The 19,649-nt window shown below is 60.7% G+C and overlaps 5 protein-coding genes across 5 annotated transcripts; 2 read left to right on the top strand and 3 right to left on the bottom strand.

Annotated features, from left to right (window-relative positions):
• The first annotated feature begins 840 nt into the window (after positions 1–840).
• Positions 841–2,555, top strand: THITE_2116371 (glycoside hydrolase family 93 protein). The gene is made up of 2 exons (XM_003653782.1): positions 841–1,443; positions 1,518–2,555. The coding sequence occupies exons 1-2, from the start codon at positions 1,152–1,154 to the stop codon at positions 2,366–2,368; spliced, it is 1,143 nt and encodes a 380-aa protein (XP_003653830.1). The 5' UTR covers positions 841–1,151; the 3' UTR covers positions 2,369–2,555.
• A 181-nt stretch (positions 2,556–2,736) lies between these two features.
• Positions 2,737–4,236, bottom strand: THITE_2050280 (uncharacterized protein; the record flags this gene model as incomplete). Its single annotated transcript, XM_003653783.1, has 2 exons — positions 2,737–3,530; positions 3,699–4,236. The coding sequence occupies 2 exons, from the start codon at positions 4,234–4,236 to the stop codon at positions 2,737–2,739; spliced, it is 1,332 nt and encodes a 443-aa protein (XP_003653831.1).
• A 508-nt stretch (positions 4,237–4,744) lies between these two features.
• Positions 4,745–6,961, top strand: THITE_2116372 (uncharacterized protein). The gene is made up of 2 exons (XM_003653784.1): positions 4,745–5,767; positions 5,836–6,961. The coding sequence occupies exons 1-2, from the start codon at positions 5,093–5,095 to the stop codon at positions 6,805–6,807; spliced, it is 1,647 nt and encodes a 548-aa protein (XP_003653832.1). The 5' UTR covers positions 4,745–5,092; the 3' UTR covers positions 6,808–6,961.
• Positions 6,962–9,047: 2,086 nt separating this feature from the next.
• THITE_2116375 (uncharacterized protein) lies at positions 9,048–11,671 on the bottom strand. Its single transcript, XM_003653785.1, has 2 exons — positions 10,782–11,671; positions 9,048–10,719 (listed from the first exon to the last, which is right to left on the bottom strand). Exons 1-2 carry the CDS (start codon positions 11,270–11,272, stop codon positions 9,099–9,101), a joined length of 2,112 nt encoding a protein of 703 aa, XP_003653833.1. The 5' UTR covers positions 11,273–11,671; the 3' UTR covers positions 9,048–9,098.
• Positions 11,672–15,451: 3,780 nt separating this feature from the next.
• THITE_2129395 (uncharacterized protein) lies at positions 15,452–17,420 on the bottom strand (the record flags this gene model as incomplete). Its single annotated transcript, XM_003653786.1, has 2 exons — positions 15,452–16,824; positions 16,913–17,420. The coding sequence occupies 2 exons, from the start codon at positions 17,418–17,420 to the stop codon at positions 15,452–15,454; spliced, it is 1,881 nt and encodes a 626-aa protein (XP_003653834.1).
• Between the last annotated feature and the right edge of the window lie 2,229 nt (positions 17,421–19,649).

Raw genomic sequence — 19,649 nt, forward strand, 5'->3', positions numbered from 1 at the left:
ACGATGTAGTCGTCTAGTCGTCGAAGTGGCTCTGGGCCGCCGAAAAGGCCGGGTCGGCGGGAGGAGGGGTCCACATGCATTTTCCTGCTCTGATGTGGTCCTTTCGCTTCTCTCTGGGCATATGGTCCTTTGAAGTTGGACCGGGGGTAACATTCGGGCCCACCAGCGACTCTCGGCTCTGGAGGAGACGGTCTCGTTACTCTTTAAAAATGTAGTGTAGGGATGCCTCGGCTGGGGACTGTACGCGAGATCCTAACCCTGGAGTCCCGACCACTCCCCTTGTTGGGAGACGTCACATACTCAAGCAGTGCCTCGGATCGCCACGAGTTGAGCCCCGAAGAGTATGTATCTATCCTTCTCGCGGTTTCCCCGCACGCAGCAACAGTTCTCTACAACCAAGAGAGCTTCTTTAGACCGCGGGGATCTGGACACCAGGGAGTGCTGATTGAGCCCTGTGTGTAGAAGCAGCCACCGGATGATTGCAACTCCGCCGCGGTTAAGTTATCCGGTTACTACTTAGTAATCTCCACGGCCGAAGTAGAGTGCACGTGGCTTCTCGGGGGCTCGAAGGTTCTCGAGCAAGGCACCGAACTGCCCGGTCTACTCATCACGGATTAGACTCCGCCAGATGCTGCAGCAGGCCGAGGAATACCGACCAGACAGATTCTACAATTGGCGCGCATCTGCTTCGGGCGCGAGCCAGCTAGTTAACGCGGCACTTGCCCGGAGAAGCATGGTTAGCTGTCGGTTGCTCTGGTCGCTAACCGGGTTTGTGGATTTCTCTGCGGAGAACCCTGGGGAGCCGTTGGGGTCGCCAGGGGTTTAGCATGCGGCTTGACCTCCTCCCCAGAAAATGCAACGGGACGCACCCGATGACGCGGTCGCCATGTGGACAGCCTCGTATCATGGGCGGCGGGCTGGGCGCAAAGCCCCTCCCTCTGGCCCCGGCCAGACAGGTTGCTGTCAGCCGCGCCAATAACTTGCCATGTACACGGCAGTTAAAGGTTCCACGAATGATCAGCGGGCGGCAGGAGCCGAAGACGACGTCGTGAATTGTGCATATATTCGGCACATCTGGGCCGGTTGTAACCATGGCTATTCCGCCAGGTCACGTCTGATCACTCCCGTCTCAGCGGACAACAATCGCCAAGATGCGGTGGTCAACGCTCGTCCTGTCGCTTCTGCCCATCGTCTCGGCTGCTCCCAAGGAGAAGACGCCGAAGACCTTCTCGCAGCGAGTGGTGTTCACGCCCCCCAGCAACTACACCATCCCGCGCGTGCTCTACGCCCGCACCGCTCAGTTCAAAGATGGCACCTTGCTAGCGACGTGGGAGAACTACAGCCCGGAACCACCCCCGGTGTACTTCCCCATCTTTCAGTCCACCGACGGCGGCTACAACTGGAACGAGATCGCGCGGGTCCAGGATACCGCCAACGGATTAGGTGAGTGCAACTTTCACAGACCGTCTTGTGCCTGCTGCACGCTGGGGAATGAGAACCTAATGCCGGATCCACAGGCCTCCGCTACCAGCCGTTCCTGTACATCCTCGAGGAGCCGTTTGCCGGCTTCCCCAAGGAGACGGTGCTGCTCGCGGGCAACTCGATTCCCACCGACCTCTCGAGCACGCACATCGACCTGTACGCGTCCACCGACAGGGGCAGGACGTGGCAGTTCCTGTCGCACATCGCGGCCGGCGGCGAGGCGGTGCCGGACAATGGCCTCACGCCCGTCTGGGAGCCCTTCCTGATGCGGTACAAGGACACGATCATCTGCTACTACTCGGACCAGCGCGACAACGCGACGCACGGCCAGAAGATGTCGCACCAGACGACCAGGGACCTGAAGAACTGGGGCCCCGTCATCACCGACGTCGCGTACCCGACCTACACGGACCGGCCGGGCATGCCCACGGTGGCGCGGCTGCCCAACGGCAAGTACATCATGACGTACGAGTACGGCGGGGGCCCCGCGATCCCGACGTCGTACTCGTTCCCGGTCTACTACAAGGTGGTGGCGGACCCGGAGACATTCGGCGCGGCGACGGGCACGTCGCTCCAGACGACGGACGGCTACGTGCCCACCAGCTCGCCCTACGTCGTGTGGAGTCCCGTGGGCGGCAAGAACGGCACCATCATCGTCAGCGCCGGCAGCTCGGGCGACGTGTACATCAACACGGGCCTGGCCGAGCCCGGCACGCCCTGGACGCGTGTCGCGACGCCCGAGCCAAGCGCCTACACGCGCAACCTGCGCGTGCTCAACGACCCGACCAAGCTGCTGATCATGGGCGCCGGTCAGCTGCCGCCCAGCACCACCAACAAGGTCGAGCTCAGCGTTATGGACATCAGCAAACTGAAGGCGGCGTTGTGATGTGATGTGACGAGCGGGTGCTGTCCGTAGATAGGCCTTAATATTATAGGCGGTCGTAAAAATGCTGGCCTCTGAAGTGATGTTGACGAACACCATGTGCCGTTTTCTTGAATGCCCGGGCCCCGCCCCATCGGATGGCTCGCCAGCCGTGCAATCCTTGCAGTCACAGCACGTCTTTGAGCATGACAGCTGCCCCCTTCTATTTTCCGTCATTTGTGCCACGGAAACCCCAGGGACGCCGCCGGCGTCTGGCGCCTGTGGTCTGCCACGGCTGGCATCAACCAAGACTTCCACCTGGTTGTCGAGTCCGCCCGCTTGACTTAAGCCCGGAATGTGTTGCCCCTAGGACCTAGACAAGCGTTGCTTGATCACCTCCCAATACTGTTGACAATGCTGCCCACCATGACGGCCACCTCTCTCTCCCACTGCTTCGCACCCGTGTCCCTCTCGGTCGCCTTGGGCTTCCCTCTCGCCGCTGCAGCCATCGGGCCCGGCAACTGGCTCCCTCTGATGACGCACTCCCGGATGGCCTCGCTGACGCTCTGCCGGTTCGTCCTGAGCGTGCGGGCCGGAACCCCACCCTTAGCCATGATCTCCTGCACCCGCGGCGCCATGCTCCCCGCCATCGTCCGCCAGAAGTAGCTCGCCAGCGACCCGGTCTCCAGATACGACAGCAGCGGCTGCAGCATGTTCCCGCCCGCCTGCGCCTGCTTGCCCTGCGGCAGCAGCGGATGCTGCGGGGCCTTGGACCCTTCCAGCACCGCCTCCAGCGCGACGATGTTTTGGCACCGCGCGCTCACCTCAGCCAGCGTCCTCTCCAAGCTCGGCAGCGTCGACAGCGCCCGCGACAAGCCGGCAATGCTGCTTTGCAACGCCGACCGCAGATACGCCTCCAGCGCCTGCAGCATCAGCGTGGGCGCCCACTTCTCAGCGGCTTTCCCGGACGACGACGGCACGGGCGTGAGCAGCCACAGAGTCGTCAGGGCCGCGACCGTCCGCCCCCTGACTTCCTCACCCTGCGCAAATGTCACGCCGCTGCCGGTGGCGCTCCCCAGCGAAAACTCCCGCACGACCCGCTCGGCCGTCTCCCGTACCGCCTTTTCCACCGGCGCCACCACCCCGTCCCTCACGGACCGCACCACAGCCACCCTCTCCAACTGTCCTACAATCCCCTCCGTGCCCGCTTGTGTTGGCTGACCAGTAGCTGCTGTCGTCCCCGCCGCCTCAGCCGAAAACATCTCCCGCACCGCCAGCAGCGTGCGCGCACACCGCACCAGCGCGCCACGCACATCGCCCCCCCCACCACCACCACCACCGCGGCCCAGCCCACCACCACCACTCACTGCGCCCCCGCTGCCAGCACCGGGTCCCACCAACTCCGCAAACTGCGCCTCAAGCTGCCTCGCAAGCCCAAGCAGGCGCGCAACCGCCCTGGCCAACCTCTGCGCGCGCCAGGCATTCTCCGCGACGCGACGGACCTCAACAGCCTCAGCATAGCGCGGTGCCACGGCGCGGGCGAGCTGGGCGTGGCTCTCGTTGAGGGCGCGCAGCTGGGGCTCGAGGGCGGCGAGCAGGCGGGCGGCGGCGGCGTCGCGGGCGGCGGTGCGGGCCAGCAGCGGCTCGGCGGCGCGGGCGGTCAGCCGGTCGATGTGCGCCGACACCTCCTGCACGTCGAAGAGCACGCGCGCGAGCGGCGTCGACAGGTCCAGCGGGCTGTCGGACGGGTTGTTGGTTGCTAGCACGAGCGTGTTGGCGAAGGTCGGCGCGTGGAAGGTTGGGGAGAGGAACGCTTCGTAGTCGATGTAGGACGGCTCGTCGGCGCCGGCGGCGACGGGGAAGTCGGGCGGGGCTGGCGGGGCGGCACTCATTTTTTTTGTTTTTGTTTTATGGATTTTTTGTTGTTGTTGACCGACCGCTGTTTGATGGACCGTTTCGGGCGAGCGATGTTCCGTGGACGAGCTTCGGGAGTTCCAGGCCACTTGGCGGCACGAATTGGTCTGGGTTTCGCGTGGGGCTGCATCCCTGCAGCCCGGGTCGGCACCCGCTGCCCCGCAAGTGGAGAGCACTGCCTCGCGGGTTGCGAGGGGTGGGGTGAGGTCACACCGTGCGGAGTACAGTGCGGATGTTGAGAAGCATGCAACTGCCCGGGTCTGCGCGGGAAGCGGCAGAACGATGCCTGTATTTGGCAAATCTGGCTGTAATCCGTTGAAGCGTCACAGTTGACTTTGATTCTGCAATGTGATGGATTGCCAAAGCCGGATGCCCTGTAGTGTAGAGGTGTGTAGTGTATGTGCTTCCACACGAGTCAGAATACAGTGTCAAGAGGCGGCAAAAACGCACGCCCCACTTGAGCGAATAAACTTTCCGGAAGCCGCGGAGGCTCCAGCTCGGCAGCTCATCGCAGCGCGAAACACGAAAGGCAGGGCAACGACGCTTTGACAGTCCCGGGCTCGCTGACTCGGACTCGTTCAATTGTCCTTGTCTGGGGCCCAGCGGGAGTTTTACCCTCGAGATTGACCTGTGTTTCCGCAGCGAGCAATGCCCGTCGAGTAGTTCAGTCTTGTTACCTGCTGCGTGCTGCCTGCTGCGGCCCGGGACCTGTCGCATTGCGCTGCACAACTTTCGACCTCTTCGTCCAGGTCGTTCGACCTCATCGTCGCCGCCAATCCCGTTTCCCGGTCACCTCCGGGATCCTGACCACGCTGCGAAAGCACGCTGCGAAAGATGCCGCTGCTGGACGCCCGCGAGATCCTCGCCTTCCCGGGCGGCGACAACTCGAGCGACACCGTCATCGGCAACGTGCACTTCAACCTGACGACCCTCCAGCACTGGAACTACACGCTCTACTCCAATGGCACGCTGTCCAACGGCTCGTGGTGTCTGCTGACCTTCGAGCCCTACACGCCCGCGCTCGTCCTACCCAACGGCACCTTCATCAACGTGACCTGGTGCTGGTCGCCCACCGAGCCCATTGGCGTCCGCGGCGGCGTCGCCATCGCCTACGCCGTGCTCTTCGGCATCGCCCTCGTCCTGATCCTCGTCAACCTCAAGAAGCATGGCAGGCTGCACCTGCCCACCGAGAAGCGCTTCTTCCCCATCGGCCGGCGGTGGCAGTGGTACTGGTCCTCCTGGGTCTGCGCCACCGCCGTCATCAGTCTGCTCACCTCCATCGATGTCGACCGCTATTTCCTCCCGGAGCTGCCCATCGTTCTCACCAGCTTCTTCTGGTTCCTGATGCAGTGGGGCGTCATGGCCGTCGTCTGGGAGGCCGTGCGCCACTGGGGCAGTTGGATGGAACGCCAGTTCATCGACCCAGATCCCTTCGTCCTGCGGAACGACGACCGGAGATCCAAGGTCGAGTTCTACCTGCCGCTGGTCTTCTACCTCTTTCTCTGGCTGGTATGTCACGTTCTGGCCTGTTTCTGCCGGACTTGACCGGGCAGACGGCTAACCCATGGCGTCTGCAGAACTTCTTCATGATCGTACCTCGCAATTGGACCGGCATCGAGCTCCAACGCTACCCTCAGCAGGTCATTGACGACGCTGCACCCACCGCCACAGACGCCCGCTTCAAGACCGCCGCCTTCATGCTCGCCGTGTGCTGGCTGATAACCGTCTTCTCATTGTGGCACTCGATCAAGCACTACTGCCCGCGCAACCGCGGCGCCTTCAACCGGCTCAGGGGCCTCGTCCGCTACACGCCGCTCCGCTTCATGCTCCTCCTTCCCCTCGCCGCCGTCATCCCGGCCTACCAGGCCCTGGTGGCGTGGTACTTTGACTACAGCCCGCTCAAGGTCGGCGGCCCCTTGGCGTCCATCTACGCGGGCGCATACACACCAACGCTCCTCATCCTGTATGTTCAGATCCTGTTTGGCTTCTTCAATCCCAACGAAGACCTCGAACTGCAGCGCCAGCGCCGGGTCCGGGCCCAGGAACTCGACCGCGAGATGGGCATCGTGCATAAGCCTTCGTGGTGGCGCCGCGTCAACGGCGAACATCTCGATCCCAACGAGAGCATGCGTGACCGCCTGGCCCGCAACGTCCGCGAGATCCACGGGACCAAGCGGTCCGCGCCGGACGCTGAGGTAACTCTCAGCCCTCCTGCCGGTGCGCCTGCCACTTCGGTGGAGATGACGCCGGTCTCTCCACCACCGCCCTCGGCTCCCTACTCAAGTCGGTCTGAGCGACGGCGGCAGGAGCGCGCCATGGAGCTCGCCGCCGGCGTGCTGTTCTCCGGCGCACCCGAGCAGTCCGCTGCTACGGCCGCTCGAAGACGCGAAGAATTGATGATGGATGGACCCCCGCCGCCCTCCTACCGCGATACGGTGGAGAACATCCGGGCAGCCCCAGCCTCGAACGTGGCCAGGAGCATCAGCGCCGAGTCGTCAAGCTCGACGAACCATCCGCCCCAGCAGATTAGGAGTATGCTGGATGTTTGAAGGGGGGGCAATCTGCAGATGAAGTTGGGATTATTCAACAGTAGGACTCGCTGGTGATCCCGCCAGTCGCTGAGCTTAGGCCTTCCTTCTCCGGAGAACGACAGCCGATCGTGCCTCGGCCTTGACAGCGGCTCCTGAGCGGGCGGAGCGGAACGTCCGGGTTCCTCGAGGAACCTGCCCTTCACAAGGCCCCACCCATCATGCGGATTCGCCTTCGACTCGCACCATTGATCGATACTATCCGGTGGTTCCGGCGCCAGAGCGCGCCCGAAAGCTGCGATACATGTCAGCCCCACCACGCCGCTTACTCACGCCCCCAAGCCCCTGAGTCCGGACGCTTGCGCATCGGAAGGGGCCCCCCTCAATCCATCCCTCCATCTGGAGATCCCCAGGTACTCTACATAAGCAGTTCGCGGCAGAAACGCCCTGGTCGAGCTTGCATTTTTGGGGCTTTTTGTGGGTAATCGCCTCCGGCCCTTGTGTGGGTGATGTGGAGCGAGACCCGGCGAGCAACTACGAACAAAAGAAAGGGAAGGGAACGGAGGGGACTGAACAGGATAGAGATCTCTGGATGATGCATTCATGTTTGCACACGACAACTGCGTAGATACTCGAGTAGGGCAATGGACAACCGGGTGTTGTGTTCAATCACCGGCGTCAGGAATACCGGTCACTACAGGAGTTACGGCATACCGATTTTATATAGGTATATATACATGCTGCATAGCACCATCGGCTGTTTGTTGCGAGAACGACAATGAAGCTCAGGAGTCAAGTGGAACTAAGGTATTGTAGCCGTCACAGGTAGACACATCACCGCGCACGCACGGCGGCGTGCCGAACCGGACATGGCATCCCGTCTGAGGTTTGGCGTCTCGGAGCTTGCTTGGGCAGAGGAATGGAGGGAGATGAGAACGAGTCAATAATCCAGTTACGTACATGTGATCCGTATGGAATACATCGCCTGCAACACCTCTGTCTCCCCAGGCAGTTCCCGGAACCCAACCAAACCGAAGATAGTGCAGTGCGACGCAGCTCGTGTGAAACCCACCAGCCAGACGCCAGCTCACTTCGACATCGTAGAGGAGCCGTCAAAGCCTGGCAAGGATGGTCTGTATGGTGAACACCAGGGCTCTCGGTGCGACGGAAGAGCAGCAGCGGCCTCACCGCCCCATTCAGCCTCGAGCTTATCCCATCTGTTAGGTGACGGTTGTGCAACTAAACAGTTACCAAGCACTCTGCTGGTCCGGCGCCCGATGACCCCCTTGCCGCTGATCGCACCGTAAAGGCACCCGAGGAACAACAAACCATCAGATTCCGTCCGTCCAGCCAGTACACATCCGGTCTCGGATACTCCGTCCCTCCCTCGCGGGGTATCTCTCTCCATTGCTATCCAAAAGCTACCAGGACGGAAAAGGAAAAAAAAAAAAAAAAAAAAAAAAGAAACAGAAGGGGCACAGACGCGGACACATGAGACATACAGAGGAGAAGAAAGAAACCGCGGGGCCGGCCCCGAAAAAGCATATAGTTAATGGCATGGCGGGCAAACCAGCCTGACGGCCAGTCCCCGGCCGATCTCCTGCAACGTCCGACGTCTCATGTGTCCTCGTCTCGTCCCGCATCGCGTTTTGTCGTGCAAACAACCTGACCCAAACCACCCCCCCCGGAACCCGTTGCGTAACCCTGAAAATGCAAGCAGCAAAAACCGCCCGTCCACCAGCCATTCTTCCCTCCCTCCTCCCCCAGAGCGCGAAATCAATCGGTGTGCCACCCGCCTAAGTTGAGCTGAGAAAGACCCCCAACCACCTTTTCATCACTGATCCTACCTGTCGTCGTATCGTCGTCGCAGGAAGTTAAGAGAGATGGGAAGTAGAAAAACGAAGAGAGTGGTGTCATAAACATGGCATTCCCGACCGGTAACCCAACAATGAAAACAGGTACGACATGGCTGAACCAAAATAAACCAGACCAATCTAGTTGCAACTCCAACAAGAAAACAATGAGCCCGCCAGGAATTCGCCGAAAGAACCCAATCGTGTTGCGCAGCGAATGTGTCGTGTCAACACAGCGTACAACGAAAAAAACTGGTATCATATGCGGAAACGAGCGGTCATGAGCGTATCCCATGCATCCGGACCCCGGTGCAAATGCAGCGAGTGTGTGTTAAAGTCGTGAGGAGGAGAGCGGCCAAATTCGCGGCCGATGCGAAAAGTAAACAAAAAAAAACAAAAAAAAAAAAAAAATACAGATGAGATCAAGAGAGCGTGATTTCAGGTGCCCAGGATGAGCGGTCAGTAAGCCGTTGTCGCGGATCCCTCGCTCGTGGCGACGGCGACAAGAGCCTCCAGCCGCTTCAGCGATTCGGGGCTTGTTGTTCCTTGGTGGTTCGGCGGCCGCTCGGGGATCCGCTCCATCCGCTCCATCCCGGGGCCAGGCTGCTGGCTGAGAGCCGGCTGTGGCTCCCGGGAAGGGAACCCCTGGAAGGAGCTGATGTTGGGATGTACGATCCGGTCGACATGGGGGCGGCTCTCCTGAACCGCCGCTTCCCCGGCGGGGTGGGGCGTGACCGGGCCGTTGTACCATCCGTGGCGTTTGGTTTCGCGCGGAGTGTTGAATACCGGCGCCGAGACCGTGTGTTGATGGCGGGGCACAAGCATGGGAGGGGGAGCAGGGGCGTGCGCCGGGACCATGGGAGCCGGCGCCACGGGCACCTCCTTCACCTCTGGCTCGAATCGGACCCGGGCTTGCTCGGCGCGAGCGAGCAGGGCTTGGTTCGCTTCGCTGGCCCAGGCCCCGGCGCTGTCCCTCGGCGGCGTGTTGATATCCAGCCGCGTCAGCCCCCGATGCAGATGCGTGTCCCACTGCGAAGCAGGGACCTGTCGCTCATCCGCGGCCAAGTCGCCGGGCCGGGGCAGAGTCGGCGGATTGGGAGCATTCGAATCGACCACCATTGGCGACGGAATGCGCCGCGGCGGCGGAAGAGGCGTGATCTCGTCGAACGACTCGATGCCCGGAAGGCGGAGTTGTTGCGGAGGCTGGCCTGCAGGAGGTGGCGGATTCGGTACGGTGACAGTGTCCGGGGGGAACTGCGGGGGCGTGATGACCTGGCTCAACCTGCTCGCCCCGTTGTAGTCCCGCGTGTCGGGGTGCCAGGTACGCCTGCGCCATGCCTCGTCGGCGACGGAAGAGAACGAGTCCCGCCGCGACCAAGCCGAAGTTGAAGCAGTCGGCGACGACAGCAAGCTAGACTGGGACGGGGACAAGGTGCCACTGTTGGACGAGTTAAGCAGCCCCGACGGGCCGAAGATGGGGCCTCGGACGCCGGGGCCATGCGGTGATTGAAACGGGTTGTTGCCGCCTGACGGGACGCTCAGCCGGCGGCCAGGTGTCCTTACCCCAGCGTACATGCTGTGCGATCGGGAGTGAGACGAGTTTGGTGACATGACGGGGCCCCAGTGGGGACTATTTTGGCCGGTGGAGAAGGTCGCCGAGGTGGGCGTGCTGAAGTCGCTGGGCGAAGGTGGCCGGTAGTATTGGCCATCCGGAGCGCGATATGATTCGAGCCTTGGTCGGGATTCCGCCATAATCAGGGCCGGAGGCCGTCGGCGTGCTTCGTTGATGGAGTAGGTGGAAGCGATCGAGCTTACGCTCGCGATGCTCGATGTGGACAATGACTTGGCATGTCCTCGGCCGCCCGGTCCAACGCTGCCGGCTGTGGACGCTCTCGCTCGGCCTGGCTGTCGCACTCGGTCGGTCCGGATCTGCCTCTGAAACCGCGTGCCAGTGGCCGCGAGCGAGTCGATGGGGATGTCTTCGTTGACGTGCACCGTTTGCGCGTGCTGTCTCAGGTTGTCGAGCCGGGAAAACCGTCGCGAGCAGTGACATTGGAACGGGCGCTCGCCCGTGTGTTTCCTACGACGCCGACGAAGTCAGAGTTGATTCGCCGCGCAAGTCATGATCCGGGGCTTGGTTACCTGATATGACGAGCTAGGTGCTCGCTCCGGGTGAAGCTCAGGTTGCACGGCGGATAGTCGGTGCAATAGAACCTCTGAGATTTCTTCTTCTTGTTCTTTGTCCCATCTGCATCGACGCTCTCCTCATCCGAGCCGGCACCATCGTCGGCTGCGTGCGCCTCGCCATCCGTATCGTCCATGTCCACATCCTCTGATGATTCTTTAGATCTCCTCGAGTGCTGCGAATGGTCTCTGGGGGGCGCGCCGGCTGCGGGCTCGGGGACTTGGACCGATTCGGGGAATGGCGAGGTCGGGAGAGGTCTTTGCGACGCCATCGCACTGGCGCTGGCGCCGAAGCTGGTTCGGGTTGGCGTCTTCGCCTCATCTAAAGGCTTCGTCGGTTCGGCCGGGGCGGTCGTCGGGCGCGGCGTCATCGGTGAGGCCACGGTTGCTTCTTCGGTGTGTTCTCCGGCCGAGAGCCGGTTATTGACTGGCCGAAATGCGGCAGCCATGATGGGGGCCTGCGTTGTCTGAGGAAAGCGTTGGGAGGGGAACCAGGGGTTAGGCACGGGCAGATAAGTGTGGACAGCCTGGCGAGGCTGAGACGATCAAGCCCGCTGCAGGGGGTAAGCAAGTGCGGGGGAGGCTGTTTGGGAATGATTGCGACGACGTAAGGGCAGGCGATCCGCCAGCGGGGCGAAGGTCGGAAGAGGGGCCAGAAGTGAGTCCAGGCGGCGGAACTGCGCATTCAAGAAAATCGTACGCAGTAGCCGAAAAAAAGACGGGCGGAGCGAGAGGTGCGAGCGCGGCCTTGGAAGATGGAGTCTTGATTTGAAAAAGACAGTGCTGACTGCTTCCAGCTCCCAGTTGTTCCGGGTCCGCGGTGGGGATCGCTGCATGGAGCGGCCCAGGCACAGGCTGAACTGAAAGCGAGGCCGACCGCAGCAAACACAACAATTACCCGCGTATTGTCGCTGCTGGGAAATGCGCCAAGTTGAACACGCTGCGTAGTGTCTGTACTGTACGGAGTAGTGTACAGCAGGTCCCGGTAGGAGAGAAGAGTGCCCGATGCGAAGCCCCTCGGGCGAGGGGGCTGGCTGTGCGGGTTCCTTTCGACTTCTCTGCAGGAGACGAGGGAGGGGGGGCGTGTGGCGAAGGAACTCAGGTCGTCCTTGCTTGGGTGGATGCGAACGCAGGGGAGGTCGACTTGCAACTGGGCGTGAGAACGGCGGAGGCAGGGACGGACCAACCAGCTGCTTCCCCAATCGCGATCAGTGTGGCTTTGCCGTCTGCAGTGTACTGCAGCGCGGAAAGGGTGTCCTGGACGAAACCGGAGCGGTGGTCTTCACGAGGTGTTGTATGGATGTGCATACGGAATACGCTTCCTCGCCTTGGTTACGGAATAGGCTTCCTCGCCTAGGTGGTTATGGGCCGCCCTTGTGGGCATGGGGGTTTGCCCTGCAGGACCAACCCCCGTCGCGGGATCCCTGCCCTGAGCAGTTGGGCCTGTGCCAGGCTGCCCACGCGATGCCTTCCGGATCGGATTCGGCGTAGCTTACGGAATGGGAAATGGAAGGAACCGTATCAGCCGGTAAGCAAAGCAAGGGGCCCCAACATCCGCCGGTGAATTCCTTGGCCGAGCGGGGAGCTTGCATGCCCCGCGGGTGGCTGAACGTTTGGTATGAGGTTATCGAGGGTGTATGTAGTGTACGGAGTACTGAGAGCAGGGTCTGTGCGAAGGAAAAGAAGAGGGCTTTACATGTATGCTGAGCGCTAATCCGAGTTCACCCGGCACAGATGACGAGTCCCTTGTTGATGTCGGAACTGCGGCCGGTTGCGCGCGGTTCAGGTTCCATGTCAAAGAAGGTTGAATCCATGGTGGCGAACCTGCAAAGTTTAGGCCTTCCGGGTTGGTCTTGGCACTGAGCACAGATGCACCATACAGTGGAGTTAAGAGCCCCCGTACCTGAGCTTGGGCGGGAGGAAGGTTCCATGCAGCACAGGAGCCAAATATTGGATCTTCCGCCACAAATAGTTGACGGAAGTACACTCATACATAAGGTACCGACATACAGCTGGGAAGCAGTGACGAGTTGGAGGTCTGAGGGACACTCCGTCCTCTCTGCACAGCGGAACTGCACCTTGCCCGCAAGACCAGGCCTGGAATAGCCGAAGGAGATGGGATTGAACCCCAAAGGAGTTTAGCGACAGTTAACTGCCTTTGCGATTTTACTTCCGCCCGTGGGCGGTAGTTAATTAAGTACCTGAGAAAGGTAAGTGAAGCAGCCGCTTATCGAGCCCAGCCACACCTCTGCACCTGCCCGCCTGCACTCCCATCGTCCCTTCCATGTATGGGTTGTTGAACCCGAATGTTGCATTCCGTAATGCTTGCACAATCCGACGGCCATTCTGACTCAGAACCGGGTCATGCACACAGCTTGCATCTGCCATCTTGGCCGCTCCGATCGCCGATGCTGCCTCCCTGCTCATTCGCCATCCAGCACCCGGCTCCTGTGCCACTTCTTCACTCGCAGCTACCAGCCTTCGGGTACCTGGCCGCTGCTCCCAGGTGCGCTCTCCGGAGAATGGGCCTGGTACCTGAAAGTCGCCCCTGCCTCTGAGGGGCTAACGCCCGGACATACCACGATATGCCCAAAAGCAAATCGGTCCGGGAGTGGCGTCCCACCATGGACCGCTTCTCTCTTCCGGCAATGCAACTGAGACCAGAGTGTGTTGAAACAGGGTTGCTTCAGAGACAAACAAGCGCTATCTGTGTATCCTTCCGCGTCCGGCCCGCCTCCTAAGTCTAACGTCGGCGTTGAAGCGATACCATGCCGCTAGTGTATTTTTTAGGGAGGCAAGCCAAGAACTTCTGTGCCCGCCGCATCCCGGTCTGTTGCCGTTGCGGGGTTTCTTTGGGCGCCGCCAGGGCATTGCGTCATGATGGACAGCAGCCCCCCACTCGCCGAATGCGACAGCGGGGCTCCAGCTCAGGGGGCAGGGAATCGCTCCTTTGAGAGAGACGGAACCAACATCCACCCAAGGCGCCACTTTGCCTCCCTGCTCTGCTTGTGGAACGTTTCAACGACTCGGGAAGTGCCGATAACGAATATGCCCTCTCAGAATATTGATGCCAAGCCGACAACGCATACGACAGCAGTACATACTGCGGTACATACCCGGAGCAGCGCCAGGCCCCTGGCTTTGCGCACCCTGCATGGGCGACGTACACCACGGGCCAGGCGACAACGGTGCCGACGTCACGATGCAATGTCAGCTGTCAGCCTGTGTTTGCCGACAGTTGGGAGCGCGCAGGCAGGATGGGCACCGAATATAAATTTAACGACGTGGCCACCTGAAGCTCAGCCATCTGTCCTTCTCAGCTCCCGTATCACCCAAAACCGACGGCCGGTACTCGCCACTGCCTTCTTTTCGGAGTGTGGTGGACGCTGGCATCCAACGAGTTCACAAGCTTATTTTCAGCCGACCGCTCGCAGAGCCGGAACAAGCATGAAGTGGTCGTCTGACCACTGCGCCTTGGCACCAGCCATAACGAGCTAGTTAGCACAGCACACAGTCGCAAAGCACAATGACCGGCCGTCCTCAGACAGTGGACTCCTCGCCCGCCATAACTCAGCAACTAATGTTAACCCTTCATAGCGCTGAAGGTACAGCACACCCAGCCTCCCGGTTTCGAGTTGATGAGTAACACCAAGAATCCCACCACTCAAGTCCTGGGGACCTGGGCGATGGCAAAATGATCTCGACTTCTCGGCAGTCAGCTTCGACTCGGCCCCACCCCACCACCGCACAAGGATTGCGTGTCTCTTCGGATGACCGTCGCATGACAGGACGCACAGCATCAGCGACACACTTCGGAGTCCCTCCCTCCCTCCAGATGCGGTCCGGAGTCTCAGTGCTTCTTTTTTCCCACTCGGGTCCGTGCTCCGGGTCCCGGATGCGATAACGCCGGCATCTTGCAGCTGCTCCGCGACAATATGCAACCTCCGCTGCCATCTTTTTGCCGTGTCGAGAATGGTTATTTTCCTTCACTCGGGACCGAAAAGCACCACCTGCGATAGTGGGATAAATTAAGTCCCCCGAATCTCGTGTCCTTTGCTTCCGTCTGCCTACTCATCTATCAGGATTAGGCAACACCCTCTGTCTGGCCGTAACCCCCGTATCGCAGGTAGCTTCCACAAGAGGCAACGCACCAGCGCCCAGCACAGCAGGCTGGCACATTTTCGAACCGCCTGGTTGGACGGCTTCTGTGAGGGTAAATATCTCAGGTGTCCCGTCGTCCGTGGAGCTTGAGAAACGGAAGTCGCGGTGGGGTTGTAGCTCAGTCCCACGTGCCTGTCCCCGAATGTAACCCCCAGACAATTATTAATCAAGCGGGGGCAGCAAGCTCGCGGGCCCCATTTCCAGGGCGACTGCAAGGGACCTCAGGGGCATGATGCGCTGTTGACTCAGAAAAGGGGCATTCTGCATGTGCTGTGCTTTGACCACCTCTGTCTGTCACCCTCCGGCGTGCCGCAGGACTAATATGCAGATAACAACTGTTGTCTATCCTCCGCTGTCTATCCAATAACTAAACGCTTTGTGACGCTAAGAATTAGGGAGACAGAAAAAAATCCGTTTTAGGAAGGACACCGACACCTCGAGCCCGTCAGCCGAGGCCAGGCCCAATCTCAAAAACCATGTCCCGCGCGCTCATACATCTCAATCGCCACCAGAATCCGCTCCCTCTCGCGCTCAAGCTCGGCCCTCCGCCACTCCTCCGGCCCCAGCCCTTCCAGCGTCATATACGCCAGCGCCCGCTCCGTGTAGCAGACGAGCGAGCGAGGCGGCGGCGGCCGCAGCGCGGGGGGAACCGCCCCGCTCCCGCCCCCGAACTCAGCCTCGGACTCGAGCTCGTACGGACTCGGCACGGCGCCCGCCGGCCCCAGCTCATCCGCGCCGGCGCCCGCGTGCAGCACGCGCGCGTACGTGCGCCAGTACGCCTCGAAGCCGCGCGGGCCGTGCCGCGCCCACTCCCGCGGCCGCGTGTAGCGCAGGTACTTGTGCAGCGCGCGCGCGTGGTGCGGCGCGATGGCGCGCCCGTCCGGCCGCACCAGCACCGCTGCCACGTCGTCGTCGTCGTTGTTGTCGCTGCACGCCGCCTCTTGCGGCTCCGCCAGCGCCAGCCGCGTCGGGTCCGTCGGCGCGAAGTGCACTGTCCAAAGCAGCGGTTGGAGCCATGAGCGGCGGGGCCGCAGGCCGGGGGGCTTGTCGCGGTTGTTGGGGGCCCCGCGCAGGCCGTGCCGGAACGGCGGGTTGATGTCCATGCTGTAGTGCACGTACCAGGGCAGGCCGACGGCGAAGGCGCCGGCCATAGGGCGCGCGCTGTGCGGCCAGGCGGGGAAGTAGACGCCGCCGGCGTAGATGAGCTCGGCAGGGTCGTTGGAGGCGTCGGGCGCGGATGCGGGGGGTGCGGAGGGAGCAGCGGTTTCTCGCTCGGCTCTCTGGGGGTCGGGATGGAAGCGGCACCAGAGCTGGCGGCGAGCGGGGTGGTTGGGGTCGACGACCTTGCATGCCGGCGTCGCGGTGGGACACCTCTTGTAGACGGCCGGGGCCGGGTTGAGCTGGGAGAGAGTCAGATAGTGGAGAACGGTGCTGAGGTCGCGCCGGCTGAAGTCGAGGATCTTGATGGACGTGCCCCGTTCCTTGATCTTCCACTTCCAGACCATCGGGCCCGACTGGCTAGCCTTCGCTTCGCCCCGGTTGCTGCTCCCGTCGCTGTTTGGCTGGCTGCCCGGATGGTACCAAGCTCGGCGAAGCGTGTCCAGCTCACGCCAGATTTCGGCGTCACTCATGCTTGCCTCGGCCCCGCGCTCGACGTCGGCGGGTTCCGCCGGACTGACTTTCACGTAGTCGCGCAAGTCGTAGCCAAAGCAAAAGAATACCACGGGGCCTGGCCACAATACGCCGTGGTGTTGGATGGCATCGTGGTACCACGCAGTGTTGGCCCATGACAAGTCGACGGCAACCTCGGGCGCTGGGTTCATCAAGTTTGACGCGAAGCCTGGGGTCCTCAGTAAAAAGAGGTGTTGGCCAAGTTTTGTCTCGTTGGGGAGAGGACTGATGCGGGTGGAAGCAAGGAGGGGACGCACCGATAGCAATGCCGTGGCCTAGCTTTGTGAACAAGGCAGCCTCGGAGCCTGCCAGAGCCGGGTTGACCACGGCGAGATCAAGCCAGCACTTGTCAGCGCCGACATGGCCGAAATACCCGTCGAACGCCGGGTGGTCTATGGTGATTCGGCAGCCCTTGACTTTGAGCCAGGTGAGCTTGAACGTGGATGTGGAGTTGCTAGGCACGACGATCAGGGCACGCCGGTGCTTGCGCGTCGGCCGGGATCCGAGGGATGCCCCTCTGAAGAGCGCGCACTTGATGGTTGCGTCCCGGGTGTACATTTGCTTGCATGCCTCGCTGCAGTAGACTCCTTCGCCGCATTCGCAGCGGAGTCCAGGTTTGGCCACTCCTGCATCGGACACCGGATCGTTGCCGCATTCGATGCAGTTGTCGTCCCAGGCCGAGGTATGCAAGCCCCACAGGTGCAGGCGGTGCTGCGGCTCGTCTTTGGCGATGGCGATATCTGAGATGTCGATCCTGATTGGCATCGTGGGGAGCCGTCTGAGTGTCGTGCCGGAGAGGGAGCAGAAGGGTGAGGTAAGGCAAGAGAGCGAAAGCTGGCGGCAGTCAACTGGAAGATCACGGCGCTGGAAGTTCCAGGTTGCCAGTTGGGACCCCAACCCAGCACAAGGTAGGTACAGGTTCTGCAGCTAGCACAGTCGCCTACCTTACCTAAGGTACCAGGTAGAGAGAGAAGGCGGGATCTTCATGCCAGGGCCGCAGCTGCCGTTGCTGTGAGAACTCCCTTTAACCTCTGACCGATGATAAAACACCTCAGAGGTGGAGATAGGTACCTCCTACATTGACAGGTCCAAGAAGCTACGCTCTCTGAGTCTCTTTGCCACTGTTCAGACATGAGCTTCTCAGCCTGGTCCCCAAAAATTAAGTCATCAACCACTCCTGTGGAGGTCTCAAGCTGCCATGCTGAAAATCTCCCTTAAAAGCGAACACTCGTATGGATCCCCCCAGAACCTGCTCGAGCTGATTCGCGCTTACTCTCCACATGCCCTAATCTAGAAATACATTGCCATTATGCAGTTAGTCGTACATAACATGACGACGGACGCGGTGCCTCTCGTCACGATTCCACTACACGAGCTCCATTCAGAGGAGCACAGCGGGATTACCTAGCGTCTCATATCGACCACTTCACCGGTGCCTCCGCTCCTAAGGCGACGGTCCTCCACTCCCAAGGCAGGCCATCGATGCTAGCGGTATAAAAAAAAAAAAAGAAAAGAAAAAAAAATCGAGCGACATCCCCAGGCTCCCTTTCTCGCGCTAGGAAAGATTCTACTTCTACTGTGACAGCATGGTTCAAGATGCGTAGCTACAATACGCGCCATCTTGTATCTGTCGTGCGAACCATTTATTTTGCTCACTGGACGGATGCGTTTGTCTCGACGTGCCCCGGCGCTGGTTTGGGGTGCCCATCTGGAATATGCCAGCACCACCTGAGTTCACTCTCTGCAAAGTAGCACGCCCCGCTGAAGTCTGTTCCTATCAAATCATCTTGCCCTTGATGGACAACATTAGCGACCTGACCTATTTCCTTCTGTTCGGGCCGGCTGTTTGGGCTGCGCCCGCATCACTCTGGCGAGTCCAGCGATATGGACAAATATGTCTAAACTTTCTCAAAACAGATGGGCCGTCATACGGTCTGGAATTTATGTCCCTAGCTCCCAGCATGACCGCACCACTCCCCTTGGGGTACGAGATAACTTACAAACGTGGCAACAAAGAGTCCTCATCAGGGCCGAGCTCGTGGAGGACCTCATTCTCGGTACAAAACGAAATGGCTCAGTCAAGGACTGCCGTCTAGGTGATCCTCCTTCCTAGACCCTGCTCTATGGCCAACCACACCAAGGATTCCAGGTTCCTTTCTTCGCGACGTACTGCCAAGTTCCGCCCTCGCATCTGGGCTGTCCCAGCCCATTTCCCTTAGAAAAGGCTGGTAGCCGGCCGCTCGGACTCAACGCTTACATCTCCTAGGCGCCGATGGCCAGTGCCGTCTCGGCGTAGTTCAGCCCGAGGCAGTAGCTCGTCCCCTTACGACTCTGGTTTCGAGTCGACGCGCAGTCTGGATGTTTCGGCCAGATATACTACTCACTGCATAATCGAGGTTCCACAAACTCTCCGGCTCGAATGAAACAAAGGACGGTGTGCCGCAGAATGGGAGTCCAGGCAGGTGAAAAGAGTGATCAGATTTTGGTCTACTCCGAAGTCATGTTTCGTGGCTGTCGAAAGTTGATGATTCCAAGTTGATGATTCCATATCCACACAGCCGAAGCAAAGACATCGAGTGCTCTCGCCGCCACGGAAATATGGTCGGCTCTCAGGGATGGGAAAGGTTGAATAACTTGCATTGATCATCGACAACCAGGGCTTGTTGCCTGGTCCCAGGAGCAGGCGAATCATGCAGCCATCCTTCTGTACCGAGATTAAAGAGATCTGGGTACCGAATGTATCCTAACAAGCCTAAGCTGTCTGTCGCATGTTCCGGCAGGCGGTCAATGCCAAGCTCCTGCTGGCTGCCGGCACCCAGTCGATCAAACAGTCCCAAACCATCCCACGTCACTGCACTGCACCGGCACTTTGTCAACAACCGAGCAAACACGTATGCAGCGACAGCTTTATCTCGGTACCATCGCCGGCTGCTTCCCGCCCGTCCCTCTAGTACGCAAATTTGGGACGGTCGACGGGATCTGCGACGATATCGG

The sequence above is a fragment of the Thermothielavioides terrestris genome, chromosome 3 (assembly GCF_000226115.1).
Source record: "Thermothielavioides terrestris NRRL 8126 chromosome 3, complete sequence".
NCBI classification, from domain to species: domain Eukaryota; kingdom Fungi; phylum Ascomycota; class Sordariomycetes; order Sordariales; family Chaetomiaceae; genus Thermothielavioides; species Thermothielavioides terrestris.